We start from the raw sequence: 23,233 nt of genomic DNA on the forward strand, positions 1-23,233 counted from the left end.
CCATTAATACGCAGCTTTGGAAATAATTTCCCTCTTGTGCCAAGTTCTTCATATTATATACACCTGTATCTTTCTGACACCTGCTTGTATTATTCCTGTTCTCTCTGACCACAGTTTGCTCCATTCTTCCAATCTACTGACTTTGCAATTAAAACTGTAAGAAACAAATCATGTTTGTCTGATGTTTTTCATTTTATTCCCCCATCCTAGATCCCTCAAATGCCTTCTAATGTCCATTTTGAAAGTATTGTTTCTAACTAAAAGTGTATCTAAAATAGGAATATCATAAGATACTGAGACTTCAGTGTATACTTGATTATTCATCAACAAATATTGGGAGAAAATTTAATTACATGATTTGGTAACTCTTCAGAAACCGAACCTAAAAATCTAGTTTCTAAATTCTTATTCAGGTATCCATTAAAAGGATTTTTCTGAGCATTTTACTATTTCAAGAACGCAAGTGCAAAAGACTTAAAGTTTACAAGATTTTAAACTGTCCTCAGAACAGACCATCGAGATGTTTTTCATGTAAGGGAACTATTTTTAACTGTGAAATTAAACTAAAAGTTTGGCATTAAAAGAAAATATTGCTAACTGAATTTTACTGACTCAACAACATACCCAAATGAAGAACCAGTGGGAAGAAACCAACAGTAATAACACTGAATGATTTTCAGCCATCTTGGCTGATTATACAAGTGTGCTATCTTCAAGGGAAACAGAAAGAAGAAAGTAATTTTCTATAATTTCCAACACAATATTTAATGAAAAGAGAGAAAACACATCTTGTTTTAAGTGACAGGAAAAAACAAGAGGGTTTTAAAGTTCTTTTGTTGTTGGTTTGGTTCTTTTGTTTGTTTTACTTTGGGGTTGTTTTGTAGTTTGGTGTTTTGTTTTTTTTAATTCTCAATTCTCCATTTCTTACCAAGGACATGACTACAGAAATCTGCACTCTAAAGAATATTCTTATCAATGTGATCTCAGATAAGCACATTTTATTTTTCCCACACCTCATGGGCTTGTGATGATCCTGACATGCACAGCTCTTTAAGTACTTTGAATTCAAAGGCAAAGAGCTTCATTTATCTATTAGAGTTAGGACTTATCTGTTTTCTGATGCATCCTGTTCCTTACCTTCCATGGGTATGGAAAGCATTTAAATAAGGGGCTCTGCACCCACACAGCGGAGGCTGCAAAGACCTCACAGGCAGAGAAGGCACACAAAAAAGTCTTTGTTTCTAGAAGAGGGGGATTTAAGGGTGTAGGAGGAGGGGCAGACAAGTTAAAAAACACGGGCAACGTAAGACAATAAAAAAAGATCTTGCTGTCCTATAATATGGCTTAGCTTCACAATCTGCAGAATACAGTCAATTGTAATAGCTGCAATATGCTTCTGAGAACAGAGAATTAGTGGTCTTCAAATATTACACATTAAATGTTCAACTGTCCAAACTCAACAGCAAAATGCCTGTTCTGTACTGTAGCAGATAATACTTGACTGTTACTGAAAAAAGTTTAGACTGCTGTCTACATCCTTAATGGAAAAACAAAAACCACCATACAAAAACCACAAACCAAGAAAGAAGAACAATTACCAGTCATTGGTGCTGCAGAGAAAAGGCCAGCAGATTGTTAACTCCTCAAACATAAAAGGCTAATTCTCCCAAGATCCTATGCCAATTTAAATCACACGTCCCAGGGCACTGACAGTTTGCAGTAACACACTACCTTTCCCCTATGCAGAATTACATGCAAAGATTGCTGTAGAACTCCCTTAATGATTAACAGACACAACTGAACGTTTGATGGGTTTTCTTTTGTATTTGTCATTTCACCCTTCAAAACTAAAACTGATTTTAATCTGCAAATTTAAAGATGTTATTTATTTGAACAAACAACAACAAAAAAGCTCAGGATCTGAGCATACTATAACTTACTGTTCTTAATAATAAGAATCAATGTTTTCATTGAGCAAACTGAAAAAGAGTACTTGTCCCCTTCAGCTTCATTTGGAAACTAAACAGTTTTTATGCACCATTTTTGGCTATGGCCAGTTTTTGAATGGTGCTAGTCTGCAGCACTGCAAAGGCAAAAATCCTCTTTGATTAAACTGAAAAGAGCTGTGAAGAAAAAAAAAAATTACCAGCAGGATTTGAAAGAATGAGTCTCGGAAGTAATAAAAACTTGTTCCAAGTGGCTTTTTTAGAGAGACTTGGTACGACAATTTGTTGTTTAATCAGGATACAAGTCATGTTTCTGGATTGCATTCTTTACAATGCATTGCTATATTACTTTAAGGAAATCCCAGTTGCAGTTTTGTAATGCTGCTTTTATAAAACAACCTAAAAATTAGCACAATAAAATATTCCATTGTTTTCAGTCTCCAATTAATCTGAGAATCCTGGAGCTTAGAGTACGGGGGAAACCTGAAACAGACTGGGGTCTGGGCTCATTTTGCTGTCTTAAGTGTACAAGCAACTCAATGTCTTAGTCAGGTAAAAAGAAATATTCACACACTCCTGAGCTGGACTTCTGGTTAAAAAAAGATATATCCAATGAAAATGCTATCTATTACAGAAGCATGTCCAAACTACAGATTGATTACTCTGCCATTTATCAATTACTTGTATTCAAATGAAATTTGTATTTTTCTTTTTGTTCTTCTATCACTACGGCACCTCCTGATTAAAACAATATAAATTAATTTAAACAGTTCTTTGTTTTCTTTGATAAAGCCGCCATTGTTTTTAAAAGTCTTTCTGTATCCTAAAATGCAGAGGTGAACAGCTGGATTGATTAACCACCACTAAGACTCTATAGCATCCACAGACAGACTCTTAACACACTGGAAACTAAACTGGAGTAAAATGGTGTTGCAGTTGTTCGTGGATCTAACTTTTTTCCCCATAGAAGTCAACAGCAATATTTATAAAGCACTTTCACTCAGCATATGCCAGTTTCAGAACTGAAATATTCTGGCCAGCCAGAAAAGCAAATATAAATGAGATTCAGCAGTAATGTAAATAGCTATAAGAAACTTCTGCTCAGTGCATGCATATAAAACAGAACATTTTCCATTCTTTAAAAAGAAATCAATTTTAATTTTGCAAGTCTAAACAATTTTAAAAATATTTGACTTCATTTTTAAATCTTCATACAGAATGGAACTGACAGTGTAAGTATTAGTGCTACAAGAAAACTATGCAGGACACGCTGTATAGGACAGGTTATGAGAAGAAATCTCAACTAATGTCATCTAAGTTTAAAGTGTATGTATGAAACACTGAAGACTACAGAAAGTGCAGGACTCTGAGCTCATCAAGGCCCTACATCTGTCCACCAAATATCTGGCAAAATATATTTAATCAAAGCTAGTCTGCATTTTAGACCAAAGTTTAATCAGCAAAGAGTCTACATAAGGGTATTAGCTGCAAACAGCTGCAAACACTGCTTAATCACCACATAGTACTTCCTGGGTTAATTAGGCCAAAGCACATGCTTCTGTATAATTTCTTATAAAATAATACAAAAACTTTTTTTTTTAATGCAGGTTTCCTTCAATTTATTTGAGGGGAACAAACCTGGTGTATATGCATGTGCACACCTGCATCTTTTTTTTAATCTGTCATAAGCCCATTAGAAATGATTAAACAGGAATTACAAAATCCAGTAAAAACTACTGTAATTAAAAGAAATAAAAAGCAACAGTATACTGTCAAGAAACAGAGCAGAATTGTTTTCTGTATACAAAACTGAAATCGTGTTTCAACATGACTGAGTTCAAGGATTAGATATAGAGTATATAATTATTGTGTGTATATATATTTAGATTACAGATAATAATGTGTTTAAAAAGATGCACCTTCAATTTTTAATGTAGTATGCTCATTAACAGAGACATGCAAACTGCAGTGTTAGAAGGATATGGTGGAAAAAATTACCCTATTAGGAGTGCAGTTTTCTTTCACTGTCACAGCCATTCTAGCACAACACTGGAAGTATGCATTATTTTTACTGGCATAAAGACACTATTAGCAACAAATCTCCTTTCTCAAACAGGATTAAATTATTCTGAAAACAAAACCAAACCAAACCCAAAACAGGTATAAATTTATATAAGCCTACCGCCCTGACAAATTCTTAATAAAAGTGTGTGTGTGTGGGGGGGTGTTTCCCCCCCTTTTTATTAGTATACAAATATTCCACATAAAGTAGATAACTGCATCCTTACACAATACTTGTGGACAGATTTAACGATTTCTTCAGTGAACTCTGTTCAGTAAAGAGGTCTAAATATATCCTGCTTTCGAGCAAAACAAGATTTCATTTTCTGATATGATGATGAACAACTAATAAGCATTTATTAACACTACCATAAGGGCAGCATCCCCTATTACAAAGGGATGCTTACCAGTGAAATTTCATCTGCCTCTGCAGATTTGCAATGAGCTCACTTTGACACGAGTCACTGGTTCACTGAAAAGTGATGCTGCTCCACCTGTACACGTTCTCTGACACACGTACCAAAATACAGAAGTCTTTTTCCCATCTTAAGTGATCTCCTGAAAGTCGTCTTCTGTAAAAACAGAGACAGGGAAGTGGCAAGTCTAATACCAACAGACGTTTCAGATGAGTCAAGTCCATTTTGTTTTAGAGAGCACGTAAAGAAGATATTCCATTGAATTTGCAGATCAAAACCAACTGTGGCTCATGCTCTGCTTTTGTGCAAAAAGGGAATGCAGATCTGGAACTTAAAACATCTGAAACACCACTGTGACCAGGCATAAGGTCTAGGCTTTTTTTTGACCAGACAAAGGCCAAAAAAAAGTTTTCCAGTCTAGGGTTCTAGTTCTATCTTGTCCACAAATCTGCCTCTGGCAAGGCTTGTACAAACTGACTTGAAGAAAGACATATTAAACAAAGTGCTAGACAGGTAAGGGATAAGAAAGCAATACTATGGAATACTTCCTCTTAATTTCCGATACTTAAAAATTAGCAGATGCTCCAAAGGTTAAGTGCATTTCAAGTTTCTTGTGTGGTTGGTTTTGGTGGTTTTTTTAAATGGAAATGATAAATACATGTTTCAATGAAATCTACAGGTACATTTTACTTCAGTATTTCTGAACAAGCCCTTTTCATTGTTTCAAAGGTATAATGTTCTTACATTACAAAAAAAAGCAGAAAATCCTGACGTGCATTCTCTATACTCCTACTGTTATCATCGCTTTTATTCCTTTTCCTATTTATGTAGTTCAAGCAGCTACTGTACACAAAGCCCCTATGGCACTTTCCATAACGATATTAAACACTGTCTTGCCTTGCCTTCCCCCCATCCAAAATTCATACAGAACTTCAAAAAACATAATCTCTAAGTGGGAGTGATAAAAATAAAGTCGTGGCAATGATTTCAATCTGAGGTCACATCTTTTGCTTCATACCCCATATGGCAGCTCCAATATTTGAAAGAACAGAAGGAAAAAGACTGGGCGTTTGTAACGCCAGTATGACCACTAGTAACAAGCCTATAAAACTGAAGTCTGGAATAAAATAACAAGAAAACTGAAGCACTATCTTGTTTCACCCCAATTCCTGCAGGCAGACTTGTCTGACTACTATAACGGAGTAGTACTGCTTAAACATAAGACTTACATTAACCCAATAGAGACACAGAAATCAACTGCTAGTTGCCAGTATTTTCGCACTTCAAGTTCACCATCCCATCTTGGAATTCAACAAACAAAATATCCTCAAAAGGTAAATTATTTTAAGTTGCATTTCAAAACCAAGTCCTATCATCTGCAAACTTAAACAACAGTTAAAATCCCTTTAATGGTATTTGATACAAAAGCCTGTTCTTGGAAACTTGTAGCAATAAATTTGAATGATTCTGAACTTCAACTGGTTCTAGGAAATTTAATTTTATAGAAAATGCAGATGATGTTCTAACTTCACCAACTCCAGCCACTCAGCATGCATAGCTGACCTGCTTCCTACCCAGACTTTCTTTGACTACAAGAAAACGTATTAACTTATCTGGAAGGCTTAAGAAAAACAGTAGGATCTGTGAAGAATGACCAATGGACAATAGCAGAAGCTAGTAAAAGACAAAACTGTCCAAAACACAAGCTCAACCTGACAGTCCAATTCTCTCAAAGAAATAACCTTCCAAAAAAAAAAAAAAAAAAAAAAGTAATTTGAAAAACCTTACTACGAGGCTTGCAAAGGCACTGAGAAGATAGGACAGCATGTTTGTACCAGATGCTCCACTAGACAAAGAATCCTGCTGACACAGGCCTAAGGACCCCCCCTCCCATCCCCATTCCTTTGATCCCATGTCATCTTTTATGATTGCCTGTGCCTGGCATGAGAAGACCCTCCTTTCACACATACTTAGTTCTTTCCTAGATTTTAAAGTTTGTGAATTCTCCTAATGCAAAGCTGTTCTAAAGTCAAATACGCAGACTTGAAGGATCAACATCTGAGCCACAACAAGACTTCACTGCTGTTTAAGTGGTGTAGCTGAAGACCTCAAGCCCACTTCAAAGATGTTAGATCTGAGTCTTGGACCAAAGTTCTTATCTTCAACTTGCAGCACTCAGGTTTTAGACTCAGCCTAGTCCACAGCCGAGTATTCTGACAGGGACTCTTATCTGATGCATTAGTCTTAAAAGCCTGCTCCAAGAAAGAATCCATATTAACTGCATCCTTTAATCGTCCATTTAAAAGCATGAATGCAATACCCAAATTCCCCTTACCAAGTAAGTCTGTAGGTGTGTCCACCTAAAACAATTTCTTCAAACTGATCCTCCTTCCTCTCTCTTTTCTAGCCACATTAATGAAAAATTCCCAGCACTACTTAAAAAAAAAAAAAAGGAAGAAAAGAAGAGAGGTATATGCACACCTACTAGAGAAAATAAAGGTGAATGCAAAGCTTCCATCTGATGAGGAACACAGAGCCATAAGGGCTGTCTCCCTGGAAGCTGGGAGTTCAGAAGCAGTAAGGGCAAAGACTCTTCAAACCTTCTGTTTCTGAATACTGGAACAGAAGAGTATGTTTGCACATACCATTCAAAAGCTTTATTGTTTTCAATGGTTCTTCAGATTGGTGAAAGTGGCAGTATCAAGGAAGAAATTAATTTCTCCTTCATTTTCAATCAACATTAGTATCACTGTAATAATCAAAAGCTTCAACATTGGAAAGATGAATTTACCTAGGATTGCTTCTGAAAGTGTTAGTAGTCAAAAAAATAGTGAAAACTAAGCCCTTATGTTAAAACACAGGAATAGAAAAGAGTATGGTGATCCTCGGGGGGAAAAACCCAACAGGATTTTCAACCTATATTAAGCACAGAAAGGTAAACTTCTGAGTCATTCACATGCTATTTAGGGTCACAGCACATATTTGTTGAGGATCTCCACATGATAAATAAATGCAAGGCTCAGTAAGTTAGCTCTGTCAAACAGATTTTTTTCTTCTTTACTGGAGTGACTTAAGGAGGTCACAAGTGAGAAAGCAACACGAATAAGATTTTGTATTTTCTTGGCTCAAATGATAAAAACATAAACCACAATACAATGTGTACAACTTAAGATTTCAAGGAAAACTCCTTCAAGCTCAACAGCAGCTAGCAGCTTGTCTCTATTTGCGATCACTCTAGATCAGAAGAGCCCACATGCCTTTTTTTTTTTCCCTTTCCTGCCCCTTTCAGTTACACTTGAGCTCTTTGACTGAAAAGGTCTGGAACAGATTAAAAGTCCGACCACAAAATAAAGAGCCTTGGCATGTACTCAAGCCTGTCTGGGATACACATACACAGTGGGCCCAAAAAGGGAAGCTATGCAGCAAGAAACCCTTATGCAGTCTTTTGGACATTTCTAACTTCTTTCAGTTTAACTGCACAACCTTAACATTTGGTGGAGTTTCAGTATGCACAAGACAAATAGTTTTTGCCCTTACAGTTAGACCATACTATTTACAGGAGTACAAAATAGTTCTGAGAAACAAGATTCATCTCACTCACGACCTCTGTCAATTAAAGCCTTTTCCACACTCCTTTATAATTCCAGCTCATCATTGGGAATTATAAAGTAATATAAAGAAAAAAAAAATACATACCCTGCAAGATTACTTAAGTAAATATAATTGACTTGCCTCTTTTAACTGCAAAAGGAAACACTGATTTTCAAAATGACTGCTTCCTTTTCAGCCTTACTCACATATTAAGTAATTGTGAAGTTGCAAGTTACCCACACACTCCTCTTGCAACACGCAAACAGGTCTGCCACTCTGGCTGGTGTTAAAGCCAGCATGGACATTTGCCAAAGCTGACAACCTTCAACATACGCCCCACCTTTGGGCTCAAGTTGCACAGTGGTTCAACCTGTGTACAAGCTGGTGAGCAGTTTATAAACAGTGTGTGACAATCCGGTGTTCTCCATAAGAGCAAATGGATGTTTAAAGTAAGCACTCAAACCTACAAAACAAAAATGCTGAAATTTCCAACAGCCATTTCAGAAAAAGAAAACAGAACAGCGACTGTTGAGTTTTGCAGCTATGTGTTTATATGGCATTCATGGAGTTAATGCCTCTCCCAAAAGGGGCCCACAGTTGTTGTTAGGTCAACCCCTGTAAAGCTTCAAAGGCTTTGTATCCCCTCAGCCTGACCTACTCAGTGATCTGCACACTGTTTTCATTTAGTTGCACCGAGTCCAAAACTAAAGCCTGAAAACCACAATGATCTCTTCTTTTTTTTACCCCTACTGTTTTTTCCATGGCTCTGGAAAAATAACTAAAATCCAAAGCAGTTGAAAATAGTAAGTTATTGGGAAAACACATCAAGGGCAAATTAATACAGCTAATAAAGCTTACACACACAGGTCATGGCTTTACACAAAAACTAAAGTTGTAATACCACCTTAAATATATCAGAACAATCACTTGGTCAATCTAAAACTAGTTTAGAGTGTCTTAATTTATATGCTATTGCTATTCATAGTCATCAGTGCCAATATTTTATTTAAATGTTTGCAGCTCTGCTTTCCATATAGATCAGAAACATTATAAAAAATCAGTTCTATTTTGTTAAATTTTTACATGTAGACTTTGTGATCCCTACTTTACTATTTCTATTTCCAATATTAGATAGTCTTTACCCCTCAAAAAGATTATTAAAGTAGAAACAACAAAACTAATCATTTCTCTCCATATTGTTTAAAACAAAAGTTTTGTCATGATCATCACTGTGACAAGCTGGAATTATAAGCTGGTATATGTTTCAAGTCTATTTAAACAGCATAAATTATTATTTGACAATGACCTCTTTAGGTTAGAGCCAAGGAAAGTAAATATTTGTTTGGGAATTAAAAGATTCTTCTGTGGTAAAGTTTTGCAATTTTAAAGGGAAGAATGAGCTTGGCTGTCTCTAGGTAAGTAATTTCTGAATGCCACCAATTTTGGGAACAGTATGGATCATATGGCAAAATCCCAACCCCTAGCATTAGAAACTTTGGTGACATACACTCCTACAGGATATATGCTAATCCTTTTTCTTTTTTTTAAATAATGATTTAAATAAGGTCTCCATAATTCAAATGAAAATATATTTTAATCGTACTATAAAAAGTTTTCAAAATATGCCTGCAAAATTAAAGCTAAGTGAACTGAAGCGAATCAAAAACTCTGAAGTGAGATGAACTTTTACCAAAGCGTGGGTCAAGCCTTGGGTCTAGCCAAGATGTGGTCTTGTTCTTATGGTTTATGTAGTAAATTTCTCCATCCTGGGTCATAGCTTGTTCCCATCCATCGGGGAGTGGGCCTGCAATATAGAAGGAAGGAGTTGATGGCGGGCTCTTGTTTGCTCCAGCTGAAATTGATCTAAAAAAAATTCCAACATTTTACATATATAACAGTACATGAAACAGAAGAGTTTCAAGCTCATGCCTAACATTTCTGGGATAAGGGCAAAGAAATGGCGGGTGGGAAATCAAAGAACAGAAAGCACTTCTATCATTTTGATTTAGGATTTGGACTTTAATTTTATAACTTGTTTGCATCCTTCCATATACTTTTGACACTACCTTTTGCTACAGCACTATAGTACAAAACCAGCAATAAGTCAAGCCTGCCAGAATGAAACCAGCATGAGCACCAGGAAAAAGAATAAGCATAGAAATATTCTACCTTTCATGGGAAAGTTCATCTAGTGATTAAGGCCCAGCAGCAGCAACAAGGTAACACTGACGAGATCCTGAAATATTCCTCTATCTTTCACGAACAATTTAAAAAGTGACAAAACTCGTTTTCCCTCTACCTCATACCATAACCTTCTGTGAAAGCGTTAAAGGCTTAAGCAAGCAAAAACACAAACCTGAAGAACAGGAGGCAAACAAGCAATGAACAAGTAAAAGTAAGAAAACATCAGGAGCAGACATAGAGACACAGTGCTACGAACAGCAGTGCTATGCCTCTATGAGCAAGAAGGCACAGGCAGGGAAACCTACATTTAGGAAATGGTACAAGGGAGGTAGGTGATGGTGTTCTGGAGTCCAGAGACAATGTCTGAACACAGAGTCTTGAGGCGTGTTTCCCTTATGCTCCAAATCGCAGCTTTCAAGAAAACCACCTTTCATCGCTATACAGTTCATAAACCACTCATTCCCATCTCTATATGATCATGTACATTCATCTGTATTTTGCTTACTGAAAACTATTCTTAAAGTTACATTCATCTCATCTGGCAGGTGCTTTACAAATGTATGTTTTTGAATTCTTATACTCACATAGATACGGACTTTTAAAAATACCTCAATTAGATACAGGAACATCTTGCCTGTATTTCTTTAGATTTAAGTACAATCCTAAGATGATATAGCAAAAGATCCACTACAAATGTTAAGAATGTAAAAGAAATTAGAACAAGGCCTGCTGCCGGAAGCCATCATATTTCAACCGCTCCTTCCACTCTTCCTCAGTGTAATGTAGTAATACACTAGCAAAAGCCATCTGACTTGGACTAAGAGACCATTCTGCATAATGTAAGATACATTAAGTATGCACAAACATCATCATTTCACACGAGATTCAGATATACACACAAAAATGTGTGTGTATCTGATAAATGCCTGAAGTACCTACTATATCCGTGTTCAAAGTACATTAGCTCTTTGCCTGTCATTTTGTCCTAAAGTCATGTTTATCATGGATAGATTCGTTTGCTTAATCTCAAAAGATGTTCTTGAAGAAATGTCAAAAGGAGTAAAATAATCATTCGATTGCATTCCAGTAATATCCCAAGGCATAACCAGGACAAGAATTTCTTACTGTGGTCTTTGAAGATCCCCTGCAAACCCCATTTCTAATTTAAATTCTTGCATTTTGGCTCAGAAAACTGCCTTTCTCTAGCAACCTCACTACTCCACCGCTAGAGCTACAGGTTTTCAAGTGAGGAAAAACAGTGATCTAACCATTGGACATTTCCTTCCCATCCTTAATGCTCACAAGCTTTAAATGCTGCATACAAGTAACAAGAGTACCTCAGCTTTTATCAGAGGCTAGTGAACAGAACAGGCAAGAAAGAGTGACAACACCGCAAAACATTCATAAATCCTAACATATTCACAGCACTTCTATGCAGTATTGAAAGCTCCAGTGCAAAGAACCCTGTACTTTGTTACCATACCCAAGACCAGCCAGCTCATCAGTGAGATGCTATTTTGTAAGACTGGGGCACCGAAGCACAGTGACATGCCCCACATCATCCAAGTGTAGAAGCCAATGAAGAACCAAAAATGTTCCTTGACTGCTAAGCCAACACCCTAGCCTTGTGGGCAGACCTTCTCGCTACCATTCTCCTCAGAGTCCTTCTAAGCCACACATCACTTGGAGATGAAACTCAGCAAGAAATTTATTTTTTGAACTGCAAACCCAAAAAACCCAGCTGGCTCTAGGAATAACAAAACTAGATGAGTAAAGCATATACTGGTCCAGCATGTTCCTTTGTAGTAAATAAGAACCAAAATGCCTTTGAAGCAGGATGCCAGGAGCTGATCAGTCCACCTACCTGGTGGAAGAATACTGCTTATTAGATTTAGTGATCTGATGAGTACTAGCTTACTAGAGACAAACCTAGGCAAGGTTGTCTTTCTAAATAAAATGCACAGCTGTGGACAGGACAGTAAAGGTCTGTCTGGTCACCTGGCTGTCACAGTAGCAAGTCTTCCTTGCTAAGTGCCATCAATGGCTGCAGAAACAGAACTTTTCTCTCTAGAAACTTTTGACATTAATCATGATGTTGCTTTCTTACTTGGCCAGTAAACTGTTCTCGTGTTTCTGCTGTCAGCCCTACATGTCGAAATGTTAGTTCAAAAATTGATTAGTACTGCTTTCTGTAATTCCTACTTGGTTTTGTGAGCAGTTGTGAAACCAGAAGACTGTCAAGTCTGATTTTGTAACTAACTGTCTGACAAACTCTGTATTAAGAGGCAAGTAACAAAGGAAAAATGGAAAACCATGGTGAAGAATAGCAGACACATTCACTCAGAGTATCTAGAAAAATTCCTGTGCAATTACATGTCCCTTTTCCCCCAAAAGGCTCAATAGGAACAGAATTCCCAGCATTAGCTTATGTTTTTAAGTGACTTAAGTTACATCAGCTCTATATTGCTGCTCTTCAGACCTTCTCACTAACATTTCCATAGTTACTGTAGCCCATGTTGTACAAAACCAGCCATGCTGGGTCTAACCATTTAGCCCAGGCACCTAGCCTGGGGTGATGGACAGATCTTATTGCTGAAAGCAGACCATTTAGTCACTGTCAGACTCTATAAACTTTTAAATAAAGCACTGGATACACATATAGACCCAAAAAGTATATATAGTGGCTATGAATAGTCACTTGGCCTCCAACTACCTCAGGTGATTTCTTGAGCCAGATTCTGTCTACTTACTAGGTGCCAAAGCATCTCTCTTTCAAGTACTTTTCCAGTCTCCCCTTGAACCTTTGTAAACAGTTAGCACCAACAATACCCTTGTGGTATGGTCTCCTACTAGTTCTGTTTGATGCCTCCTAGGTCAATTGACTATAACCACAACCATAAGCTTACAATTCTATGAAATTTTTTGCACAGGGAGAGACAACCCTTCTAGGGAACTCACCATTTACTGCAGTACTTTCAAAAGACAAGGTTATGCAAAAATTAGATTCCAATTTCCAAATGTAAGCCATCCTTACAGAACTACTGATAAGGCATACCTCTGTAACTAAATATTTATATAATGCTGTAACTTAACATAAATACATGTAATTTTAAAAGTCTATGTGCATGTCTCTGGTGCATGTCTCAATTTTTTGTGAGTTTTTACTTTCTCAATATACCATTTTTGTCATGAAACACAGTCTTGAACGCAAAGCATAGCTCACTGCTGGCAGATAGAAAGCAACAGAAAGAGTAACAAAAGCAAAAATGTATCCCAGCTATGCTGGGATACATTACTTGCAAAGTAAATCTTGCAAGTCCCTACAGTTTCTGATACATACTTGTAAAATAAATGTAAATAAAGCTGTATGTTATCACAAGGTTAATGCATATTAAGAGGGCATCTATATATAGATATTAAAAGAATATGCATGGACAACCTAGGAACTGCAACACCTATGTTCAACAGGAGGAATCACCTTCACCTAATACAAACACTGATCTCTAAGAACCTTCCTAATCTTTCTCTGTGAAAGCTGAAATTTTTCCCTTCAATCACTGTCACTGTGATTCCAAAACTTTTTAAAAATAGAAGTCTACAAAATTTACCTGAAGTCCATCTTTACTCTGTCAAATCAGTAAAACTTACAAAAAACACTATTAAAAAAGGGGTGGGTTTTTTGCAGATGGAGAAAGCAAGGAACGTTACTGTCATGCAGATACTTATAAACTTGAGTTTCACAACAGATCGTATGTAGTGTTGACTGTACACAAAGCAGAATTTGTAGTATGACTGGTTACATAGAAGAGACACCTGCAGCTGAAGTGAGCAAGAATTAAGAGAAGAGCTAGAACTTGTTTTAGGTTTTGGCATATTCCTCCCTACCCTCCTGCCCACCAAGGGGGGAAAAAAAAACCAACCTCAAGAGTTATGAATTCGAGTGTCCCGTGTTCCTACCAACCTTTAAGATGGCACTATAGCCTTCCCCTAAGAGACAACAGAATTACACTAGGTCTACAAACTTTCACCGGGAAGCCCAATTCAAAACTGCAATGTAAGAGGGAAGACAAGAGGACAAAGACAGGTAATCTGCTCCAAAGCTAATTGTCTAATGTCTATGCACAAGCAGAAGAGGCTAAAGTAAGCAGTGCTGTCAAGCGTGATTCAGGAAGTAGTAGTATCTGAAGACTGGATGTATATAAATACAATTACTATCCCATCTCTGTTATATCAACTGTAATTGTATAAGAAACAGGCATTGTTTACTTTCAAATTTATAACTTTACCTCAGTAAGAAATGTATAGGAGAGGTTGCTCAGAAGAACAATGTACCATTTGTTTTGGGGGGTTTTTTGTTGTTTTTTTGTCTTGTTTTAATCAAGACAGAACAACATAAAGTTAGAAACACACAGAAAAAAAATCACAACAGTCAAGGCTAATTTTTGTATACATGTTGTATATTTAGAAGTAACAGGCCTGTTTTATTTCCATTATTGATGTGAAGATGCAGTCCTATTTCACAGAAGATTAACCAACAAATGCCATCTAGCAAAGCACTGCGTTTCTCTGCATACATATGGCCCAAACCATTTTAGTTTTTTACATGTAGCAAGCTAAGTTCAGCAAGACTGAGACAGAAAAAAAAAAAAAAAATCAAAGAACCAAAACAAGCAGGGAAAAAAAAAATCCTCACTTTCCACATACTGATGCCCTCCTGTAAAGGATGTATGCTTACTAACACTCAAAATAGTTCATTCACAAATTCATGCCAGGAACAGACGAAGCTGGTTCAGATGCCTATTAATTTCCTTAAAGAAACATAACTTGCAGCAAAATACCTGGATTCTCATCCAGTCTTAGCCGCCTCAAGAGGTGGGATTTCTTAAGAAAAACAACCTAAAAATCTCAACCTCATGCTAAACTACATCTTCCCTATACCAGTTTTGATTTTAAACACTCTTCTGACTTGCCTTCAGCCTTACCACACCTTCTAGTTTTGCTTTCTTCCCATTTCCCCTGAGCTCCACTTATCCTATTCATCCAGAAAAGACAACAGGTTTATCTTCAATATGCAGACAGCAGCTTTCTGTTCTCTCTCTCCCTCTTCAGTTTGTTTTCCTGTTCTTAATTCTAAATAGTGGAAGCTTCCAATGGCTTTCAAGACAGCTCCTAAAAATCTCTCTTACGTTTTACCACAGCAACTTCACTCACAAGCTCTTATGGCAGTCTGCAACTAAATATACTAAAACTTGGACAGTAGCCCTTAATCAGAAGTTACAATTACTGAGCGCTGTACAAGGATGAACCATACAGAAAGGAAAACATTCTCCCTTGTGGCATTTCAAACATTTTTTTGCAAGTCAGTGACCTCCAGCTGTCACAATACTTGCACTTGGTTTTTCCCAATATCTTTCATGAAAGGCTCTCAAAGCACAGGGGCATGTTTCATTGCCAGCAATATTTCATAACAGGAAATTTCTGTCTTAAAGGTCTCAACTTTATTTCCCAGTTCTTGAGGATGAATATCCTAATTAGAACATTAAGTAGTCTTATATTTATGACGTTAGCACTCAGACTTAAGTTCCACTGTGCTGAAGTGGTTACTTGATTTTTCCATTTCTCTCATTCTTTATGAGGTCACCAAGAAAGCATAAGTTACCATGAATTCAGCAGTAAAAAGTAACAGAACCAGATATAAGAAACTTTAGTAAAAACAAATATACAGTCATAACTTAAAGTTAGTACATAAAGATTTGCCAAATCAGGTATCAGAAACAGAATCCTATACAATAAATGCAGGTTCAATATTATTTAATTCAAAACAGACTTTCATTAAATGCAAGTAAGTTAAGAGTAAGCAGGTGCATCCAAAGAGCCAGTTCCAAGTCATACTACCTTCAACTGATTTAAGCTCAAAAAAAGCAATGCCACGTAAACTTATAACTTAATATACACAGAAGTTCTGATTTCTTCATGTACTTTATCAAATTCAGAGCACTGGGGAAAAAAACCTTTACGATATTTTCAGTTCATATTCAATACAGTTTCATCTGTGAAATTAAAAATAAATGCTTAATGAACTTGTATTCAAATAAGTGCTTTCTCAAGTCACAAGACAACCCACTTAAACGTCTCAACTCTATTGCATGAGCAACAAGATCTATACAGGATCACTTGCTCACACACTTACGTCAGTGAATGACATGTAAATTCTTAATTTTCTTTTTAAAATAATCCTCATGTACCGATTGCTAGATTCTCTTTTAGATTTTTACCACTTACAACTAACCAGTTTATTTTTCTGCTAAGGACCCTTCATTTCTTTCTAAGTACATAACATGAATCCTACTTCACCATCAATATTTTTTTCCTGTTAATTCTTGATACAATGTAAATTTTGAGGAGTTATCTTTAAACACAGAATTTATATCAATATTCAAACAGCAAGCATCTAGTTTTAGCACAAATCAGATATGCCAAAAGGCAAGACGGATCAAGGGAATTGTTTCCTTTTTCCTATTCCCTGTTCTTCAGAAGTGTCCCTGCAAAAACATGTCATCGCTATTGCTGCAGGTCTCCTGGGATATATTTACAGAAAAAATAATCACAGATATTGTATTTTCACATCAGAGCCTGAGACCTTAATTGCCCCGAATCACGACTTCCTGAACTTGAACAGGACTCTCATTTGTTCCAGGATAATCCAACCTCCTGGCCTAGCCAGCAAAAAGTTTGATTAGCTTCCCCTCCAATACTCAGTCATGAACAGCACAGTTTGTCATGCCTGTTAATCTTTTGGTATTGTCTGCAGCATATGAATTGCAGCATGAAACAAAGCTGTCTAAATGGACAACAAAAAGCAGCACCAGAGAATAACCTTTGTGAAATACAGGAACAGCAGACATACACAAAATACAATCACACTGTGAGAAAAGAAATAAAACATGAACCTCAGTGACAGACAAAAGGTGACAAAGCACAGGGAAGAGTGCAGCAGTCAAACTAGCATGGCACCAAATTTATCTGCTTGCTTTTTGCACCATCTGGACAAGAGAGCTCTGAAAACATACAGCGGATTCTATAGCAAGAACAAGCACACTTTACTGCTGTCTAGTGACGGACCCCCCAAACTAGCAGAAAAACAATTCTATATTCCACGAAAAGATATCAGACTTCCTCAGCTAGAGGAATAATCATCATGATACAGGATTTTCGAAGTGATAGGAAAATAAGAGGAAAACTAAAACGTCTCTCCTTCTAAACAAGATGTTCCAAGTGTTTGCTTTATTTATTTAGAGAAGACAGAAAAAATGAGATGTTCATAAGAAATGTAGGAAATGTAACTGAATGGGAGTTTACCAAGTCTAGTAAGTGAGCAAGGGGAGGCAGAAGAACACTGCAGAGCTTTAAGGTAAATTGACACTAATTTAATGGAAATTCTGGTCTTCATCAATTTAACAGCATTTTCAGTCAGAAGAAATTAGACAAAAATTCTCCTTCTTTAAATGTTTGAATCATCCATTTGAAAAAATAAGAACACAAACCAAAGAACTACAGGATACTTTCTGTTGACATCATAAATATACAAATTCTCCTACCTTAAGTATCAGTCTCTTGCTTGATGCATCAAGCATCAACAAATTTGAAGTTTAAAACCAGGATAACTAGAAGGACAATTGTGAGATTTGGACTCCTCCTCCCCCCCGCCCCCCTGTTAAAATAGCTAGTGGTATCTTCGTTTGTATTATCTTTTTGATAAATACAAATTTTGCTTACCTGATGCCGAGTTCATGATGTTCTGCTGCACGGAAGGACTGGTGGGAGCTGTAACATTCATCTGGGAAAGCATGGCCTTCCTAGGATCTTGCCATGTTGTTGTTTGATCAATGTGACTAAGACAAAACAAAGCAAGAGTTAGGACAGTCATGCATTCACAACAATGACCTGCTAGCACACAAAGTTTAACAGCAAAAGGTTAAGCCTGCCAACAACAGCCACATTCAAAACCAAGCAAGAACTGCTTGGATTCTTTCCAAGCATTACAGTATGTCAGATTCTCAAACCCTTACTCTGGCCACTACCACTTCCCCAACAAACAGCTACAGTGATAAGAGCTAGAGCAATGGTGAGATAAGGCTCAACATGAATATTGTAACCTAGACTGTTGTTCCATAACTAGAAGTTGTACCCTTGAATAAAACATTCTCCTCCTTTTCTCATTGATTAGTTACTTGTCATTTTTAAATGTGACTTCAGAGCCTTTCAAACCAAGCCAGTTATGCCTGGAATCTCAAGCACGGTCCAGTAACTTGGCATGATGAGTTCATATTCAGTGCCTAGGGAGTTGTAATGAACTAGCTAGTGAGCAATCATTAGTGTTCCCAAACTTTCTGTGCATAGACTACATCCTCAGATTATTTGATGGACTGCTCCCCTCACCACTGACAACCAAACAATCTCTCTGTGGTAATTTAAGTAACCAGTCACACTAGAGCAGTAATATGAAAGTGATGTGCAGCTGCCTTTCAACTTCACATGAAAAGATGAGGACAGCTGGACTGTCAAGCACCTCAACTAGCTCTCTGCAGACCCTAACTACAAAACTTTGGGAGCTTAGATTTATCTGTTTTGAAAACCTGGGAAGTACATTCAGCACTGTCATTCACAAAAGTATTCAATTCAATGAAAATACAAAAGTGTAATGAATGATTACTTCACCTTTTGAGTATGATTAGCATGTTTTGCTAATGAATAACAAATGCAGGCTATTCATAACAAGCATCAACATTATCTTGATGCCATTAAGCAACACTGCTCCAAGAAGTACACATGGACAAAAATAAAACTACTAATACACACTGAGCGTTGACAACAAAGCTTGTTATTGATTCATTTGGAACTGGTATCAATTAAAATTCATATTCAAATAGCATTGTTATCAATTAGGATCCAATGCATCATTAACTGGGTACCATTCTTTCCTTACATTAATAATCCTTGAAGTTACTTTTTTCTGGATTACATGGAATGCCCTTTTTCGTTTCCTTCAGCAAAAACACAACATTTAAAGCTGCAATATAAATTCTATTGGTGATTTGAGTTCAAACCTAGGTACTCCAACTGATACCTCTACTTTGTACCCATGTCTTGCATCATGTTTTGTATGTATCTTGGTGGATCAACGCGTATTTGTACTGAACTATCAATCAGGCTGTAAATTTTCCATCTTCTTGTTGGGACTAAATAATAATTGTGCAGCAATGTTCCCAATTCACAGTTTCTCTTATTTTAAGGCATATTCAAGTTTAGGGGCTGGTACTGTTATTATTTTAGACATCCTAAAGGGATAAATAATTCAGAGTTGGTCACCTCAACACCAGCATCTTTGTGGACACTGACATCTGACCTTGTCACCCTGCTCTCCACGAATGAGAAAGGAACCTAAATAAGCACTGTTAGAATGCAATTCATTTGATCAATTTAAGGAACGTATTGAAGGTGAATCAGGCCTATTTTCTCCTTCAAGAAGAAGGGAACGTAACTAGGTCAAATACATTGACATTAGAAGAGATGAATCCCAAACTTTGTTTATGTATTTGCATGACCACAACATCCAAGAGCTCTGGTCATAAATTAAGACCTCATCATAGGTCAAACTGGACGAACAAAACAGTATTATTTTCTCCCTGCCCCAAGCAACTAATTGCTATGCCTAGAAACTTACTAATGAAACCCTTTACTCCAATTAATAAAAATGTGCTCCACTGAATTAGTAAATGTTTGTAACATGTTCTTTGACATTCAGAAAGTTGGTATTTTCCCCCCAAATACTAAATTTTGTAACTACTTCATTTAAAACAAGTGAGAATGAATAGATACAAATTCAGACGATCATAAAATGGGGCAGTAGTCACCAAAATAATAACTTATGTAGAATTAGTTATCACCTTCTAATCATTGAAGGGACTTTCTGTTATAAGGTAGATGGTATCACAAAGTGGCTTATTAAAAAGTTTTGGTTTAAGATATGTATATTTTACCCTCTCTAAACATACACACAAACAATTCCAGGTCAAAGAGTTACAGACACACTGTAGCAGGGTCACTAAATAGGCAGGAATGTTATTTGTAGAAAAATATAACAGTAAACAAAGCTCTAATCTGTCTGCATGTGGCAACTACTGCCAGTTTTCCCTTGCGTACAGGAACCCCCCTGTTACTACAGCATTAATTAAAATAGTGTCACTGCCATGTTAGTTTCCACGATACAGCTCATTTAATACAGGTACTATTAAGCACACTGCATCTTTGGTTGCCTATGTTTTCCAATATTCAGCTCCACTGAGAAACATGCCACATGCAGCAAGACTTGTTTATTTCCTTTTTAGCCTATTTATTTATAAAACAGGGCACAACATAGTAAAGACTGCCCTATATATACTGGACTGGACTATATATATTCTCCAGTATGAAGGTTTATTTTTTCCACTTTTCTGCTGGTCAGTTTTGCAAAGCAGTGAAAGCAGGTAAAGATAATACAGATGTAAAAACACTGCACAGTAATGCTTCACAGACTGTGTTTAAATTACAGTACCAGCACGTGCTACTCCTCCCCTCCCCTCTATTTCTGATTTGTTATATTTACTCAACGCAGTTCTGGTAACAGTGGAAACTCAGAAAACACCACTGCACTCATGATTACACGTTCATTTATTTCCATTTAACTCCTATAAAAAACCATGTAATACTATGAATTAAAAATATGTACCTTCAGTTGACATTTTATATAGCCTTTGTTTTTATATGCTATTTGAGCATAGAGTAAGAAACAGAAGGAAAAACGTCTCACTGCATTACAGAACCATTTTTGCAGTTAACTGTAGGAACACACAAACAACATTCACCAGCTTTTCCAAACATATCTGAATATGGGATAGATGAAGGGACTATGGAAGAAGCAATTCTAAAAGTACCTCCAATTTGGAGCACAAGGACAGTATTATCAATTCCTCAAGACTGTTTAAGCATACCATGCAAAGTATAGTTAATGTTCATATGGAGTTGTTAACATGCATAGCTCTTTTAGGCAGCAGCTTCCAACTTTTCCCTAGCTGAGTATCACTTGAGAAGAGTCAGCATGTTCCTTACTTTACCAACTAAACTCCTACCAGTAGTCTTCTCAGAGCAAACACCCACAGAAGAAAACTCTCAAAGTAAGCAAGCTGATTACATTAAAATCATACTAATCATAAGGTTGGTTCAATAAGGCAAACTCTTTGTTCCCTCCCACTCAGCTCTGTGCTTCCTGACCTACATATCCATTTACCCCACACCTCCCCTCAAAACCTTTCTCTTCAACCTCCCTCAAACCACAGTCCTTACATGTATCTTACCTGCTCCATATCCTGAGTTTGTGAATGCTATATACTAAGAAACCACCCAAAACACAACACAACAGACAAGTTCTTTTCCACAACTTCCAAATCGTGCTCATCAATTTACAGAATACAAAGCAGGCAAACCCCCACTTATACGGATGAAATGTTTAAATAAATCCTAGTACTATAGGAAGGAATATAGGTCTTCATTTGTTTGGTATCTGCAGCGTGTGCACCAGGGTAACTTACTATAAACACTACGTATTTCTCATTATGAATTTAAGTATGGAAACAGGACATTCTCCACAGGTAAAGATCTTTCCTTGTTTTGAATAGCAGCACAGAAAAGGTCTAAATGGACATAACAAGAACTCTGACACCAACACTACATTATCTTTCCCTGCACTAATTTCCCCCCCCCCATAGTAGCTGCATTACATGACAACTGCCCCAATCCCTACATTCAGTATCTTCTATTTTATGTGACCTGAGCCACATCTTGATAAAGCACTACTGTCAACCTCAAAATTTTTAAAAAATATTAGCAAATTATAGCAAATCAATGAAACCCATAAATCAGCCACTATATTTAGTACAGTACTATCAAATTAAACTTAAATTCTACCTACTCATGAACTAGAATCACAGCTCCGTACTGTGTGCACAGAACAAAATGAGTAAACAGTCTTGGAATTAAAATCAACATCTCTAGGACAATCAAGGAACATAAGACATTTTACCTCACAGAATAAATTCTCAAATCCAACAGCTAGCTATCTTACACTATCTATTATTGTTCATTTATGTCTAGGTAAAGCAAATCCTTGTTAAATCAGACAAATGTTGTATAAAATAAGAAAATCAACTTAAACTGTATCATAAATGTAGGTCTATGATAACAGGCCTTAGAAAAACAAAGCTAAAATACCCAGAACATGCTAAATATTTGTTAGCAAACTTATGTCAATTCTGCTATCAAGAAGAGTGACTGTTCCAAGCCACACCACCCCCTCATCCTCCACCAAAAAGCACTTTCAAAGTGCTGTGCATTATGAAGAAAATTAAGCTGCCTCTCCCCACCCATCTCCAAATTTTACAGTCATATAAAAATTATTTACATATTGACAATAACAACTTTAAAGAAAAGAAAAATGTTCTCATTTTACACATGCAAAGAGCATTTCTGCAGTTACTAAGAATCAGAATTTCTAATTGAAAGAAATCTTTATCGCCATTAAACACTATCACATGCCTGAAGATTTGTCAGATTCAATTTCTAACCTCGTTTTAAAGAGTTGGTGGTTTGTCGGTTTTTTTGTGTTGTTTTTTTGTTTTGGTTTTTTTGGGGGGTGGGGTGGTGGTTTGTTTGTTGGGTTTTTTTTTCTTAAAGTACAATGGAAAAGAAGTAGGAAATCCAAAGACCAAAAAAATCATATTTATTATTTTATTGAAAATAACCTTTAGACACTAATAGACTAATAAAATAAAACCAATCCTAAAAACAGAGAACTGATCTGCCCTTGCACAAGGTGTGTGTCCTGGTTTCATAGAATCATAGAATCATTAAGGTTGGAAGAGACCTCCAAGATCATTGAGTCCAACCGTCAACCCAACACCACCATGCCCACTAAACCATGTCCCTAAGCGCCTCATCTAC

At 36.6% G+C, this 23,233-nt stretch overlaps 1 protein-coding gene across 1 annotated transcript in view; it reads right to left on the reverse strand.

The window, feature by feature from the left end:
• Positions 1-23,233, reverse strand: part of YAP1 (Yes-associated protein 1) — a gene marked incomplete at its 5' end in the record, with an annotated part of 92,407 nt that overhangs the window by 24,155 nt on the left and 45,019 nt on the right. Inside the window, 2 exons of the mRNA XM_009326349.1 lie at positions 9,705-9,818; positions 17,975-18,090. Of these exons, the coding sequence (XP_009324624.1) occupies positions 9,705-9,818; positions 17,975-18,090 (230 nt within the window). The remainder of the gene's footprint in view (positions 1-9,704; positions 9,819-17,974; positions 18,091-23,233) is intronic.

This window comes from Pygoscelis adeliae, unplaced genomic scaffold, assembly GCF_000699105.1.
Source record: "Pygoscelis adeliae isolate BGI_AS28 unplaced genomic scaffold, ASM69910v1 Scaffold686, whole genome shotgun sequence".
In the NCBI taxonomy this organism is placed as follows: domain Eukaryota; kingdom Metazoa; phylum Chordata; class Aves; order Sphenisciformes; family Spheniscidae; genus Pygoscelis; species Pygoscelis adeliae.